Source organism: Lithobates pipiens, unplaced genomic scaffold (genome assembly GCF_037356315.1).
Source record: "Lithobates pipiens isolate NorthernLeopardFrog02 unplaced genomic scaffold, aLitPip1_a1.2 Scaffold_28, whole genome shotgun sequence".
NCBI classification, from domain to species: domain Eukaryota; kingdom Metazoa; phylum Chordata; class Amphibia; order Anura; family Ranidae; genus Lithobates; species Lithobates pipiens.
Genome location: NW_027507789.1, coordinates 173,487,336 through 173,500,316, shown reverse-complemented (window position 1 = coordinate 173,500,316; position 12,981 = coordinate 173,487,336). Strand labels below are relative to the sequence as shown.

General features: G+C 46.6%; 1 protein-coding gene across 1 annotated transcript in view; it reads right to left on the bottom strand.

Annotated features, from left to right (window-relative positions):
• LOC143935830 (vasoactive intestinal polypeptide receptor-like) overlaps nt 1-9,884 on the bottom strand; it is a 228,802-nt gene extending 218,918 nt beyond the window's left edge. Inside the window, exon 1 of the mRNA XM_077459946.1 lies at nt 9,333-9,884. Within this exon, the coding sequence (XP_077316072.1) occupies nt 9,333-9,389 (57 nt within the window). The 5' untranslated portion in view covers nt 9,390-9,884. The remainder of the gene's footprint in view (nt 1-9,332) is intronic.
• Nucleotides 9,885-12,981: the final 3,097 nt, after the last annotated feature.

Below are 12,981 nucleotides of genomic sequence, written 5' to 3'. Positions count from 1 at the left end.
ATGACAGAGAGTGGGGTGGTAGGAAGCTGGCAGAGAGGTGTGGGTAGTGAAGATGACAGGGGTGGGGTGGTAGTATGCCAGGCACAGAGGGATTATGATAACAATGGAAATGACGATGACAGGGAGTGAAGTGGTAGGAAGCTGACAGAGAGGTGCAGGGGGAGTGAAGATGAGAGGGGTGAGGGTGTAGTATGCCAAGCACAGGGGGATTATGATGAGGGGTGGTAGAAAGCTAGCAGAGGGTTGCAGGGGGAGGTGAAGTTGACAAGGGGGTGGGGTGATAGGCTGCAAGGCACAGGGGGATTATGATGAGGAAGGAGATAACGATGACAGAGAGTGGGGTGTTAGAAAGCGGCCAGGGGGAGCAGGGAGGGGGGGTGAAGATGACAAGGGGGCTGGGTGATAAGATGCCAGGCACAGGGAGATAATGATGAGGATGGAGATGACGATAACAGGGAGTGGGTTGGTAGGAAGCTGGCAGAGTGGTAGGGGGTGATAAGTATGACAGGAGGTAGGTTGGTAGGATGCCAGGCACAGGGGGTTTATGATGAGGATGGAGATGGCAGGGAGTATGTTGGTAGTAAGTTGACAGTGGGATACAGAGGATATAAGTATGATGCCAGGAGGTAGGGTGGTGGGATGCCAGGAACAGAGGGGATGAGGAGGTTAATGATGAAGGTGACCTATCACATGCCCAATGGCTTAAATATCATCAAGGCTGTGAGTGAGATTACAGGCAGCTGTGATTTTTGGGGTCCCCCTGGTGGGGATGTTGGGTCACTGTCAATGTTGGGCAGCAGGAGCATCGTGCGGTAACTTGAGGCTCTAGCTGGCAGACTGGCTCCACGATGATTGCAGCGGTGCCAGCTCTGGCAGGTCAATCCTAGAGAGTAGACCAGGGAGATGCTCGGCTGCTACAGGTGTGGGCATTATAACAGCTCTGCACATGGCAGAGATCCACGGAGCACGTTAGAAGGGGCGGAGCCGCAGGAGGGAAGTACTCGGAGCCACCCACTGACCTAAGGCAGTGCAGAAGTTGTCAGTCTGCCCCTAGATAGGGAAACTTAGTGGTGTGCACTGCGGGCCCGCGTTAAGGACAGCCCTGGGAACAGTGATAAGGGGACATTCCCTTCCACTGTAACACCCACATTAGGCAAATTAGGCGGTCACAAGGCCCCTTGGAGTGCGAGGCCTTAGGCGACCGCCTAATTTGCCTAATTAGAGAGCCATCTCTGCTTGTGATGGTGTAACAACTCAGGTGCAGTACTGGGAGATGTAGAGGCATAACTAGAACCTGCAGGGCCCACATGCCTTGAAGCCATGAACATCCTGTCTGAACCTCAGCCGGGGCCCTTCTCTCTGAGCCCGAGGTCCTTCCAACTGATTCTGGGGTCTTTTATACCTCAACTGGGACCCTTTCACATGTTCTGCGGGATCTTGGCCCCCCACGCAGTGGCAGAACACCAGGGCCCAGTCAAAAGTGCAACCTTTGCAACCCTGATAGTTCAACCACTGGTATCAGTCATTTTTTTTGTTTTTTTATTTTATTTCTTTTTTTACAATTTTATTTTGTGTATTTATTTTTTTACAGCCTCAGCTGCACTGAATGAATGGACAGGAATAGATCTGTAGAGAGGCTTCCCGTTCATTCACAAACTGAAACATAGTAAACACAGTTACTATGTTTCAGTTATGAATGGACAGAGTCAGCGATCAGTACCGATCACTCACTGGGTCCATTCAGAAAAGGAAGGGGCCAGTTATTTACATATTTAACGGCCCTTTCACCTTCTCCCTATCCTGACACATTTGCTGCAGCAGCTGATGGGAGAGGGGAGATTGGAAGCCAGCAGCGCTGCAGGGGCCCGAGGGCATTTTCCTCTTGAAGCCACTGAATGCATGTGGGAGAGAGGGGAGGAGAAGCAGGCTTTCAGGCTGCAGGGGGGAAATGGAGGGTATCAGTTCCTCTATATGCCGCCACCGCCACATGCATGTCATGGCCCCATTCATTCCTATGGTGACCCGCACACCACTGGAAAGCTAAGGTCCACCATGAGTACTGCTCCTCTATATGGTGCGCAAGTAGGAAGAGGAGCCGGCAAAGCAAGGCTGTACAGCAAAAGATCACAGGGACAGGGAGATAGGTGGACTACACTCAGGGGAGCAGTGCCGGGACAAGATCATCCAGCGACCAGGGCAAAGATGCCAAACTGCACCCCCCTTTCCCTTAGGGTTAGGGTCAGGGTGTCCCCTACCCCTGCAATAGACCATTGCGCCAGGGGCAGCCACCCCTCCTGCCCACCCCTTGTCCCGGCCCTGCAGGGGAGTAAGTGTTAAACTTATAAGTTTACTGAAACAGTTTTCTTTCAGACCATCTCTCTCTAATTGTTTTGTTTCCACCATCCCCTCTCCAGTCCCCTCTCCACCTCTTTCTGCATCTAATGGATAGAACAACACTCAAGCAGTGATGTGTGGGCACCATTCCTTGGGGGAGGGGGATGTAGGAGCAGAGGAGAGGGAGGGGCATGTCTATAACCTTCTGGGCTCATAGGAAGTGCAAGTAGTAGGAGGATGTGGAGGGCAACACTGAAGCATAGAGAAGGTGCGTAGTGCCTAAAATGAACTTTTTTGACACACTGTTGAAAATGTAGGCAGAAGAAAGTAATGACACCTTGAGTTAAATCAAAACTGACTGGGCAGAGCAATTTAGCTGTGTGTGTAATCTGAGAGTCTATTAAGCCCTTTAAACAACAAACTTTTATTTAGCAATGTAGCCAAGATTAGTCTGGTTAACATGTGAAAATGAGCCCAGAGTTGTCATTGATGTCTGGAAATCATATTTATTTTTCTACATATCTATGGCAAATTCATATTCGTTATGAGATACACGGTTACAACTGGTTACAGGTTATTGCAGTATGACTTAGCAGAGCTACTACTGAGCTGTCATTTACTTCATGAATCAGACATCTTTTGTATCTGATTGGCAGATACATATTTACTAAACAGTGCAGCATTGTTTTACAGCAGCCATGATATGAGATAATACTCCCCAGGGGAACAACATATTAAACATGCTTAGCTCTATCAAAGTAACTAACGATGCTTACTAAAATGGGTTTGATTTTATGATAAAGCTCATTTTTTGGCGTAGACATCATTAAGTATAGAGGGAAGAATAGGGTTGCCACCTTTTCTTCAAGTCAAACCCAAACACTTTAGCGGCACACAGCAATTTATTTTTATAGTATAAACTATACATATATATTGCTATTAAATAACATTTCTAATCATATGAAGTTAATAACAAGAGTCCACAGAGTTCCCCTTCTACATCAGAGTCCACAAAATTCCCCTTTTTACGTCTGAGCTTGCAGAGTTCCCTTTCACTGTAAGGGGGTACTCTGCAGACTCTGATGTAAGGGAGAACTCTGGGGACTCTGACATAAGGGATGCTCTGGGAACCCTGATTTATGGGGGAACATTCAGAACCCTGATGTACGGAGAAGACTCTAATGTAAGGGGGAACACTGTTGCCTCTGGTGTAAAGGGGAACTCTGATGTAAGGGGTGCTCTGAGAACCCTGATTTTACCTTAGTGTACTCACTCAGAGGCAGGAAGGAGGAGACAGGCAGGGATGGATGATGAGCTCACTCACCCCTTGGCAGTCATCCAGATGTATCTGAGGCTGCTGGACTCCAAATATCTAGCCCTGGGGATTGGAGTGTGGGCGCACACAGAGGGGTAGAGGAGGGGGGAAGAGGTGCAGATCGAGCCCTCTCCCCTCTCCTGTCTTTATGTGTGTTTGGGGGAGGGAGGGGGATTTAGTGCTGGCTTTGGGAAGTGGGAAAGAGACACTCTCAGCTTAGACAACTGCAGCCAGCAACACTGCTGGGAAGCCATAGTCCAGTCTGAATAATGTGTCCGGGTTTCAGGCCGTCAGAAACCCAGACACATGATTCCAAACTTGAACTGTCCGGGTGAATCCTGGACAGGTGGCAACCCCGGGGAAGAACCAAATACACTATATTACCAAAAGCTTTGGGACATCTGCCTTTACACACACATGAACTTTAATGGCATCCCAGTCTTAGTCTGTAGGGTTCAATACTGAGTTGGCCCTCCCTTTGCAGCTATAACATCTTCATGTCTTCTGGGAAGGCTGTCCACAAGGTTTAGGAGTGTGTCTATGGGAATGTTTGACCATTCTTCCAGAAGAGCATTTGTGAGGTCAGGCACTGATGTCTGGCTCGCAGTCTCCAAACTAATTCATCCCAAAGGTGTTCTATCGGGTGCAGGCCAGTCAAGTTCCTCCACCCCAAACTCCAGGAGACATTGTCAGTATGTGTTCATGCTAGCCCAACATTGTACACAGGGCATCTTAGTTCCATACACATGTTCTATTTAGGTACACTGTTATTTGATACATTTTTTACATGTGATTTCAATTTATTATGCAATTTTTTATAGTACGTTTATTATAATAAAAGTCTACATTTTTTACTATATTACCTGGTCTGCCTATAAAATCCGGAGGGGTTATACTGTGCCTTGAGCACTAGGTTCTTTTTTCCTGTTGTTTCTATTGGATCAGACAGACTAGGTTGTCTCACACACATCACCAATTCCTTCTTAATATCTCCACCCCAAGCTCGCTCATCCATGTCTTCATGGACCTTGTTTGTGCACTGGTGGAACAGGAAGGGGCCATCCCCAAACTGTTCCCACAAAGTTGGGAGCACGAAATTATCCAAAATATCTTGGTATACTGACGCCTTAAGAGTTCCCTTCACTGGAACTAAGTGGCCAAGTCCAACCCCTGAAAAACAACCCCACGTTCCTCTACCCAAAACTTGCCCATCCATGTCTTTATGGAATTTGCTTTGTGCACTGGTCCAAATCATTTGGTGGATTATGGCATGGGCTTGTTTTTCAGGGGTTGGGCTTGGCCCCTTAGTTCCAGTGAAGGGAACTCTTAAGACGTCAGCATACCAAGACCTTTTGGTAGGCACAAATGCACTTCTGGAAGAATGGTCAAACATTCCCATAGACACCCTCCAAAACTTGTGGACAGCCTTCCCAGAAGAGTTGAATCTGTTATAGCTAAAAAGGGTGGACCAACTCAATATTGAACCCTACAGACTAAGACTGGGATACCAGTAAAGTTCTTACATAAGTGTAAAGGCAGGTGTCCCAATACTTTTGGTGATATAGTGTACCATATCCATCATTCATTAACCACTTGCTTACTGGGCACTTAAACCCCCCTCAGTCCCAGACCAATTTTCAGCTTTCAGCGCTGATGCACTTTGAATGACAATTGCGCGGGCATACAACACTGTACCCAAATGAAATTTTTATCATTTTTTTCCCACAAATAGAGCTTTCTTTTGGTGGTATTTAGTTACAGCTCGGAGTTTTATTTTTTGCTAAACAAACAAAAAAAGATGCAAAAAAATAAAAAATCATGTTTTAATAGTTTGTTATAAAATTTTGCAAACAGGTCATTTTTCTCCTTCATTGAAGTGCGCTGATTAGGCGGCACTGATAGGTTGCACTGGTGGGCACTGATGGGCTGCATTGGTGGGCACTGATGGGCTGCATTGGTGGGCACTGATAGGCTGCATTGGTGGGCACTGATAGGCATAGTTAAGGCGGCACTAATAGGCACAGATAAGGCGGCACCGATGGGCACAGATAAGGCGGCACTGATGGGCAAAGATGGGCACAGATAATATGGCACGGATGGGTGGCACGGATAAGTGGCACGGATGGGTGGCACGGATGGGCACTGATAGGTACCACAGATAGATGGGACTGATGGGCGCTGATAGGTGGCACTGATAGGTGGCTCTGATAGGTGGCACTGCTGGGCACTGATGGGTGGCACTGCTGGGCACTGATGGGCGGCACTGCTGGGCACTGATGGGCGGCACTGGGGTGCAGCACCTTTGAGGCAGATTGTGGGCATTGTGGGTGGCACTGTGGGTGGCACTGTGGGTGGCACTGTCGGTGGCACTGTGGGTGGCACTGTGGGCACTATGGGCACTGACGGGGGGCACTGACGGGGGCACTTACTTTTATTCAGGATGGCACTGCGGTGGGCAGGTGGGCACTGGCAGGGGGCAGGTGGTTGCTTGTATTGCTGGCCGTGATCGGGACTGATGTCCCGATCACGGCCGCCGGTGATCGGCTTTTTTTTTTTCTCCTCGTGCTGTCAGCGCGAGGAGGAATAATAGCCGATTACCGGCTCCGTTCTATCACATGATCAGCTGTCATTGGCTGACAGCTGATCACGTGATAAGGGGTCGGGATCGACCCCTTGCACGGATCGGTGATCAGGCGAGTCTCATGGACTCGCCGATCACAGAGCGCGTCGCGCGCGCCCCTCAGGGGGCGCGCAGGCCGCTCGTACACGGGACGACGTCAATAGACGTAGTCCCGGAAATGTAGGTCCGCGCTAATGCCGTCATTTGGCAATAGCGCGGATCCCAAGTGGTTAAATATAATATGTTTGATCTATATAGTAACTATAGTAATACATTCAGATTTTTAATAACGTGTAATTTAGATATGGCCAAGCTAAAAATGTACACTTTCTATATATTTCCTTTTACATATTTCATCTTTTGATATTACTTCTATCACTCCAATTAACAGAGATTAACATGGAGGTGTTATTATAAAAGGTTTGCACAGCGATTCACCCAGTGAGGAATTTACTATGCCACTCTTTGCCATCTAGTGGCCAAATGTGGTATTTTCCATTTTAAATCAATGAAAAACATTCAACCAGCACAGTAAATAGCCTAATAGCATTCTTTTTTTTTTTTGCCTTACTGGCACAAAGAAAATGTACATGCACTTGGTATATTGCTATGCACATGTTTTATAAATATACCCCATGGAATCTGCCTGCTCGGTTTCTCCTGAAATGTTAGTTTCCAATACTTATTCATCTCAACTCCAGTTATCTCTCTTTTTCTTAACGTTAGCTGGATATCTTCCCTGGAAAAACCTTAATTAAATATTATTGAAAGTAAAGTGTCAGTTTCCTGGCTGGTGTTTGACCCTCTGGTTTCACTACTTTCTGACTTACTGGCCTGGAACAAGTATGCGGATGAAAAGGCCACTACTGGTCTGCCTACTTGTTTTGGGAGAAAGACTCAAATATTTACATAGTTACATATAGTTACATAGTAAGTCCGGTTGAAAAAAAGGCAAAAGTTCATCTCGTTCAACCAATAAAAGGGGGTAAAAAATCATACAATTCTATATACACACAATACTATATCCACGGTTGAGCCAGAGGAAGGCAAAAAAAAAAAAACAGTATGAGTGTGATCCAATTTGCTCCAGCAGGGAAAAAGGTTGTTTCCTGATCCCCGAGAGGCAATCGGATATTCCCTGGATAAACTTTACCTATAAATGTTAGTACCCAGTTATATTTAGTAAATTTAGGAACAAACCCAGGCCTTTTTTAGCAATCTACTGAGCTGGAGAGAAGCAGCTCTTGAGGGAGTCTATTCCACATTTTCACAGCTCTTACTGTGAAGAAACCTTTCTGTATTTGGAGATTAAATCTCTTTTCCTTTAGAAGTAAAGAGTCCTCTGTGATGACCTTAACCACTTGGGACTCGCGCTATAGCCGAATGACGGCTACAGCGTGGATCTCCTTTTCCGGGACTACGTCTATTGACGTAGTCCCGTGCACGAGCGGCCTGCGCGCCCCCTGAGGGGCGCGTGCGGCACGCTCTGTGATCAGCGAGTCTGTGAGACTCGCCTGATCACCGATTAGAGCAAGGGGTCGATCCCGACCCCTTATCACGTGATCAGCTGTCAGCCAATGACAGCTGATCATGTGATATAACGGAGCCGGTAATCAGCTATTAAAAAAAAAGGCGATCACCGGCGGCCGTGATCGGGACATCAGTCCCGATCACGGCCAGCCCTGCCAGTGCCCACCTGCCCCCTGCCAGTGCCCACCTGCCCCCTCATCAATAAAGATAATAATAAAATAAGTGCCCCCCGTCAGTGCCACCCAGCAGTGCCCATAGTGCCACCCAGCAGTGCCCATAGTGCCACCCAGCAGTGCCCACAGTGCCACCCAGCAGTGCCACCCAGCAGTGCCCACAGTGCCACCCAGCAGTGCCCACAATCTGCCTCAACAAAGGTGCTGCACCCCAGTGCCACATATCCGTGCCCATCAGTTTCATCTACCAGTGCCCATCAGTGCCCAGCAGTGCCGCCCATCAGTGCCCAGCAGTGCCACCTATCAGAGCCACCTATCAGTGCCACCTATCAGTGCCCATCAGTCCCATCTATCAGTGGTACCTATCAGTGCCCCTTAGTGCCACCCATCCGTGCCACCCATCCGTGCCATCTTATCTGTGCCCATCTGTGCCTATCAGTGCCGCCTTATCTGTGCCCATCGGTGCCGCCTTATCTGTGCCTATTAGTGCCGCCTTAACTATGCCTATCAGTGCCCACCAGTGCAGCCTATCAGTGCCCACCAATGCAGCCTACCAGTGCCCACCAATGCAGCCTATCAGTGCCCACCAGTGCAGCCTATCAGTGCCGCCTCATCAGCGCACTTCAATGATGGAGAAAAATGACCTGTTTGCAAAATTTTATAACAAACTATTAAACATGATTTATTTATTTTTGCATCTTTTTTTGTTTGTTTAGCAAAAAATAAAACTCCCAGCTGTAATTAAATACCACCAAAAGAAAGCTCTATTTGTGGGAAAAAAATGATAAAAATTTCATTTGGGTACAGTGTTGTATGCCAGCGCAATTGTCATTCAAAGTGCATCAGCACTGAAAGCTGAAAATTGGTCTGGGACTGAGGGGGGTTTAAGTGCCCAGTAAGCAAATGGTTAAAGGGAATAATGTATTTATACATGTTGACCATATCCCCCGTAATGTCCTCTTCTCAAGAGAAAATAAATTCAGTTCCTCTAATCTATCATCGTAGCTGAGCTCCTCCATGCCACTTTTTGGTTGCCCTTCTCTGCACTTTCTCCAGTTCCCCGATATCCTTTTTGAGAACTGGTGCCCCAAACAGAACTGCATATTCCCGATGAGGTCTTACTAATGATTTGTACAGGGGCAGCAAAATGTCTCTTTCTCTGCTGTCCATACTGTTTTTAAAAATACTGAAGCCATGACAGTCAGGCATCTAGCATTTTCAGAGTTAGCAGCTAGATCAAAATCCCTTCTTGTTTCTTTCGGCAAAGTTTTCGAGGCATGATGTCCTTTGCTTACTAATGTAAAGCACCTACACACTCAATACACAGACACAAGACAATATAAAATAAAAGGAAACTTACCATCCCATGGGAAAACCAAAAAAGAACAAATAGCACTTCCTTCCATATATTCCTCATGTTTTCCTATGTTTTGCTGTTATAGTCCTCAGTTTGATCTTCTCTTGGAACCTTAGTCCCTGAATTTTTTTTTTCAGAGGTTCTTAAAAGTAATTCCAAATACCTGGATGAGTTAATAGAATAAAGCGTGTGATGGCACCTCTCCCATCCCAGTACTGAGCTGGTTGAAATAAGTCAATAGCTTGAGACCAACAGGAGGAGTTCTAATATTTGCAGCTGTCTATAGTTTTGGTGACTTTCTATTCTCACGGAGTCAAGCTTTTACATTTTTATTCCCTGCCCTGTCCTCTATTGTCTATTATACCTTCATCTCTTCATCTGGTTCTCCCTACTGAGCGCTGTGTTTGCCATTCAGGAAGCTTAGGTGCCGTTTCTCCTCCTCCCCATCCCTGTGTGCAAGCATCTTCTGCTGCGTCCTAATCTCTCTATATTAATGTATGTGTTCCCTGCCTTCAGCTTCATCTCTAAACTCTGACTGCTGCTTATCTGAGCATGGCACTACTGAGCTGAGGACTGGAAGCTAAAGATCCTACTTTAATAGGCTATGCATGCTAAGCAATAGAAAAAAAGCTCCTTCCACATATCTTCAAAATCCTTATGACCCTCATATATATTAGGATTTTAACCTTTCTACTAGATTTAGGATCTTAACCTTAATACGCCTGAGGAACCCTTGAAATAATTTCTAGGTTCTCAGGGAACCCTGCTGAAATAGATTATACCTACAGCTCACAGTACATTTACTGTGATGAATAAGTCAAAGAAAGTTTTAAATGAAAGAATAAGTAATGTGGCGTACCTAACGTATTTGCCACCCAGGGCAGATAATCGTTTTACGGACCCCCTACAAAGTTATTTTCAATGATATTCATTCCCTGCATCTTATTACCTTTTGTGCCACCATCCCAGGGGTTGACTGACAACTCATGGGGCCCCCGGGCAATAGGAGATTATGGGGCCCCCCGGGCAATAGGAGATTATGGGCCCCCCAGGCAATCAGAGATTATGGGGCCACACAGTATACACACACAGTATACACATACATGTACACAGACATGTTTCTATTGGCTGAGAAGATACTGGAGAGTTGGGGCAGCTATAATCTCAGGATTTTTAGACAAAAAGGATGTTGGTAAGGGACAATTCAGAGACAGATGTAAAAAAAAAAACATACTGTCCCTGGTTTTACTGAGGCTGGCAACCCTGATGGGGCCCCCTAGTGGCCCGGGGCCCTCGGGCAGTGCCCGAGTAGCCAAATGGTAAGTCTGCCCCTGCACTACCCCCTCCTTTTAGAATGTAAGCTCTACAAGTAGGACCCTCCTGTCCCTTCTGTATTGAATTGTACTGTAATTGTGCTGTCCCCCCTCTACATTGTAAAGTGCTGCGTAAACTGTTGGCGCTATATAAATCGCGTATAATAATAATATATGAAATAACTGCAGACAGTAGAAATGTGTTCAATCCTCATAGCAGGGGATCTTCTTAACATGTAGCACTCAGGGAAAATTTTAATTTATTAACCATTCACTATATATATATATATATATATATATATATATATATATATATATATATATATATATATATGCTAATATGTTAAAAAATAGCAAAACGATACTCAATTACAAGAGATTATTTGCATAAAGTGACCACTTATATAGACTTATCATGGGTGTATTTTACAGGCAGTAAGTTTCAGTCAATGAATTTTATCAATAAAATAAAGTGGGAATAGTGCCAATAGTCAAAAAAGAAGTCCACATCCTAATAGTAATCTTAGAAAAAAACAAGCAAAAAGAATATGGATTTTCTCAGTACCCCATGCAGACAGAACACCTATCTATAAAAACATGTCAATTTTTATTACAAAAATACATAAAACAGAAAAATACATAAAAACAGATTTATGAAATCACATAAACCATGATGCAACCCTTAGGGCCGGTTCACACTGGGACAACTTGTCAGGCGACTTAGCCGCCTGACAAGTTGCATCCTGTTCTGTACAATGGAACTGTTCTAATTGGAGCGACTTAAGTCGCTCCGACTTAGAAAAAGGTTCCTGTATGACTTCGGGGGCGACTTTAGGCGATTTGCATTGACTTCTATACAGAAGTTGTTTTGCAAGTCGCCGCTGCTGTCGTGTCCAGGTCACCTGAGGCAGTCGCGCTGCCTCAGTGTGAACCGGCACTTAATGGATGAGGTAGTCCCCATACACAATTAGATGGCAATCAAACAACAGCTGTAAATAATAAGCAGGGAAACATAACCTCTAGCAACATTCATATCCTCTACATGTTTTGCGATAACCACTTCTTCAGGAGGCAAAGGGAAGCATTCAGTCTATCTAAATAAAAACAATGTCATAAAATACATATATCCAGGGCAATCCTTAACCACGTCGATGTACGTTGGCAGAATGGCATGGCTGGGCACAAGCACGTACCTGTACGTTGCTCTTTAAGTGCCCAGCCGTGGGTCGGGAGCGCACCTGAGCTCCCTGACCGTGGCCGCGGGACCAGCGGACCCGATCGGCGCTGGTGTCCCGCAATCGGGTCACAGAGCTGAAGAACGAGTAGAGGTCTATGTAAACAAACCTCTACCCATGCTTCCTACTGTGGCTGTCACCGATCGTCTGTTCCCTTTTATAGGGAAAGACCAGTGGCGGCCCGTCCATAGGGGGCGCCGGGGCGCCACCCCCCCCCCCCCCTTCTGTGTAGTCACAAAAAAAAATGTAAAAAAATAAAAGTTTAAAACTGCTCCTTTAAAAAAAAAAAAAGTTCTTTAAAGCGGGGTTCCACCCTAAAGTGGAACTTCCGCTGATTGGAACCCTCCCCCCCTCCGGTGTCACAATTGGCACCTTACAGGGGGGAGGGGGGTGGAGATACCTGTCAAAGACAGGTATTTACACCCACTTCCGGGCATAGACTCCCGTGGGAGTCTATGTCATTTCCTGTCCTGCCGCGCCGTCTGCTGGGACACACACGGGTCCCAGTGACAGCGCGGACAATTCCTATTGTGCTGCGCGACTCGCGCATGCGCAGTAGGGAACCGGGAAGTGAAGCCGATTTGCTTCACTTCCTGATTCCCTCACCTAGAATGGTGACGGCAGCAGCCGAGAGCCGAGCGATCGATCGGCCTCGGCTGCCGGCATCGCTGGAAGCCGGGACAGGTAAGTGTCCATTTATTAAAAGTCAGCAGTTGTAGTATTTATAGCTGCTGGCTTTTAATATTTTTTTTTTTTAGGTGGAATCCCTCTTTAAGGAAGTGCACTGTGTTCGAGCGCCGGACACAGTGCACTATGGGAACCACCACGTCAATGCAATCATGAGATTGCAGACGTGGCGCTTCATTTGCGGGCGTTTAGCCCGCATTGGGGCGCTTTCTGAAGCGCTGAGTAGTTTCCGCCCCGGCGCTGTAGTATGTATTACTACGGCCGGGCAGTTTGATTGACATCTGACTCAGATGTCACTTCCTGTCTTCTCTCTCCCAGTGCACCCGAGAGAGGAAACAGTAAGTAAGAGGAGTAGAGCACACCGCAGGAGAGGAGCGGAGAACACCGGAGAGGAGCACACAGTCATCAAGGTAAGTG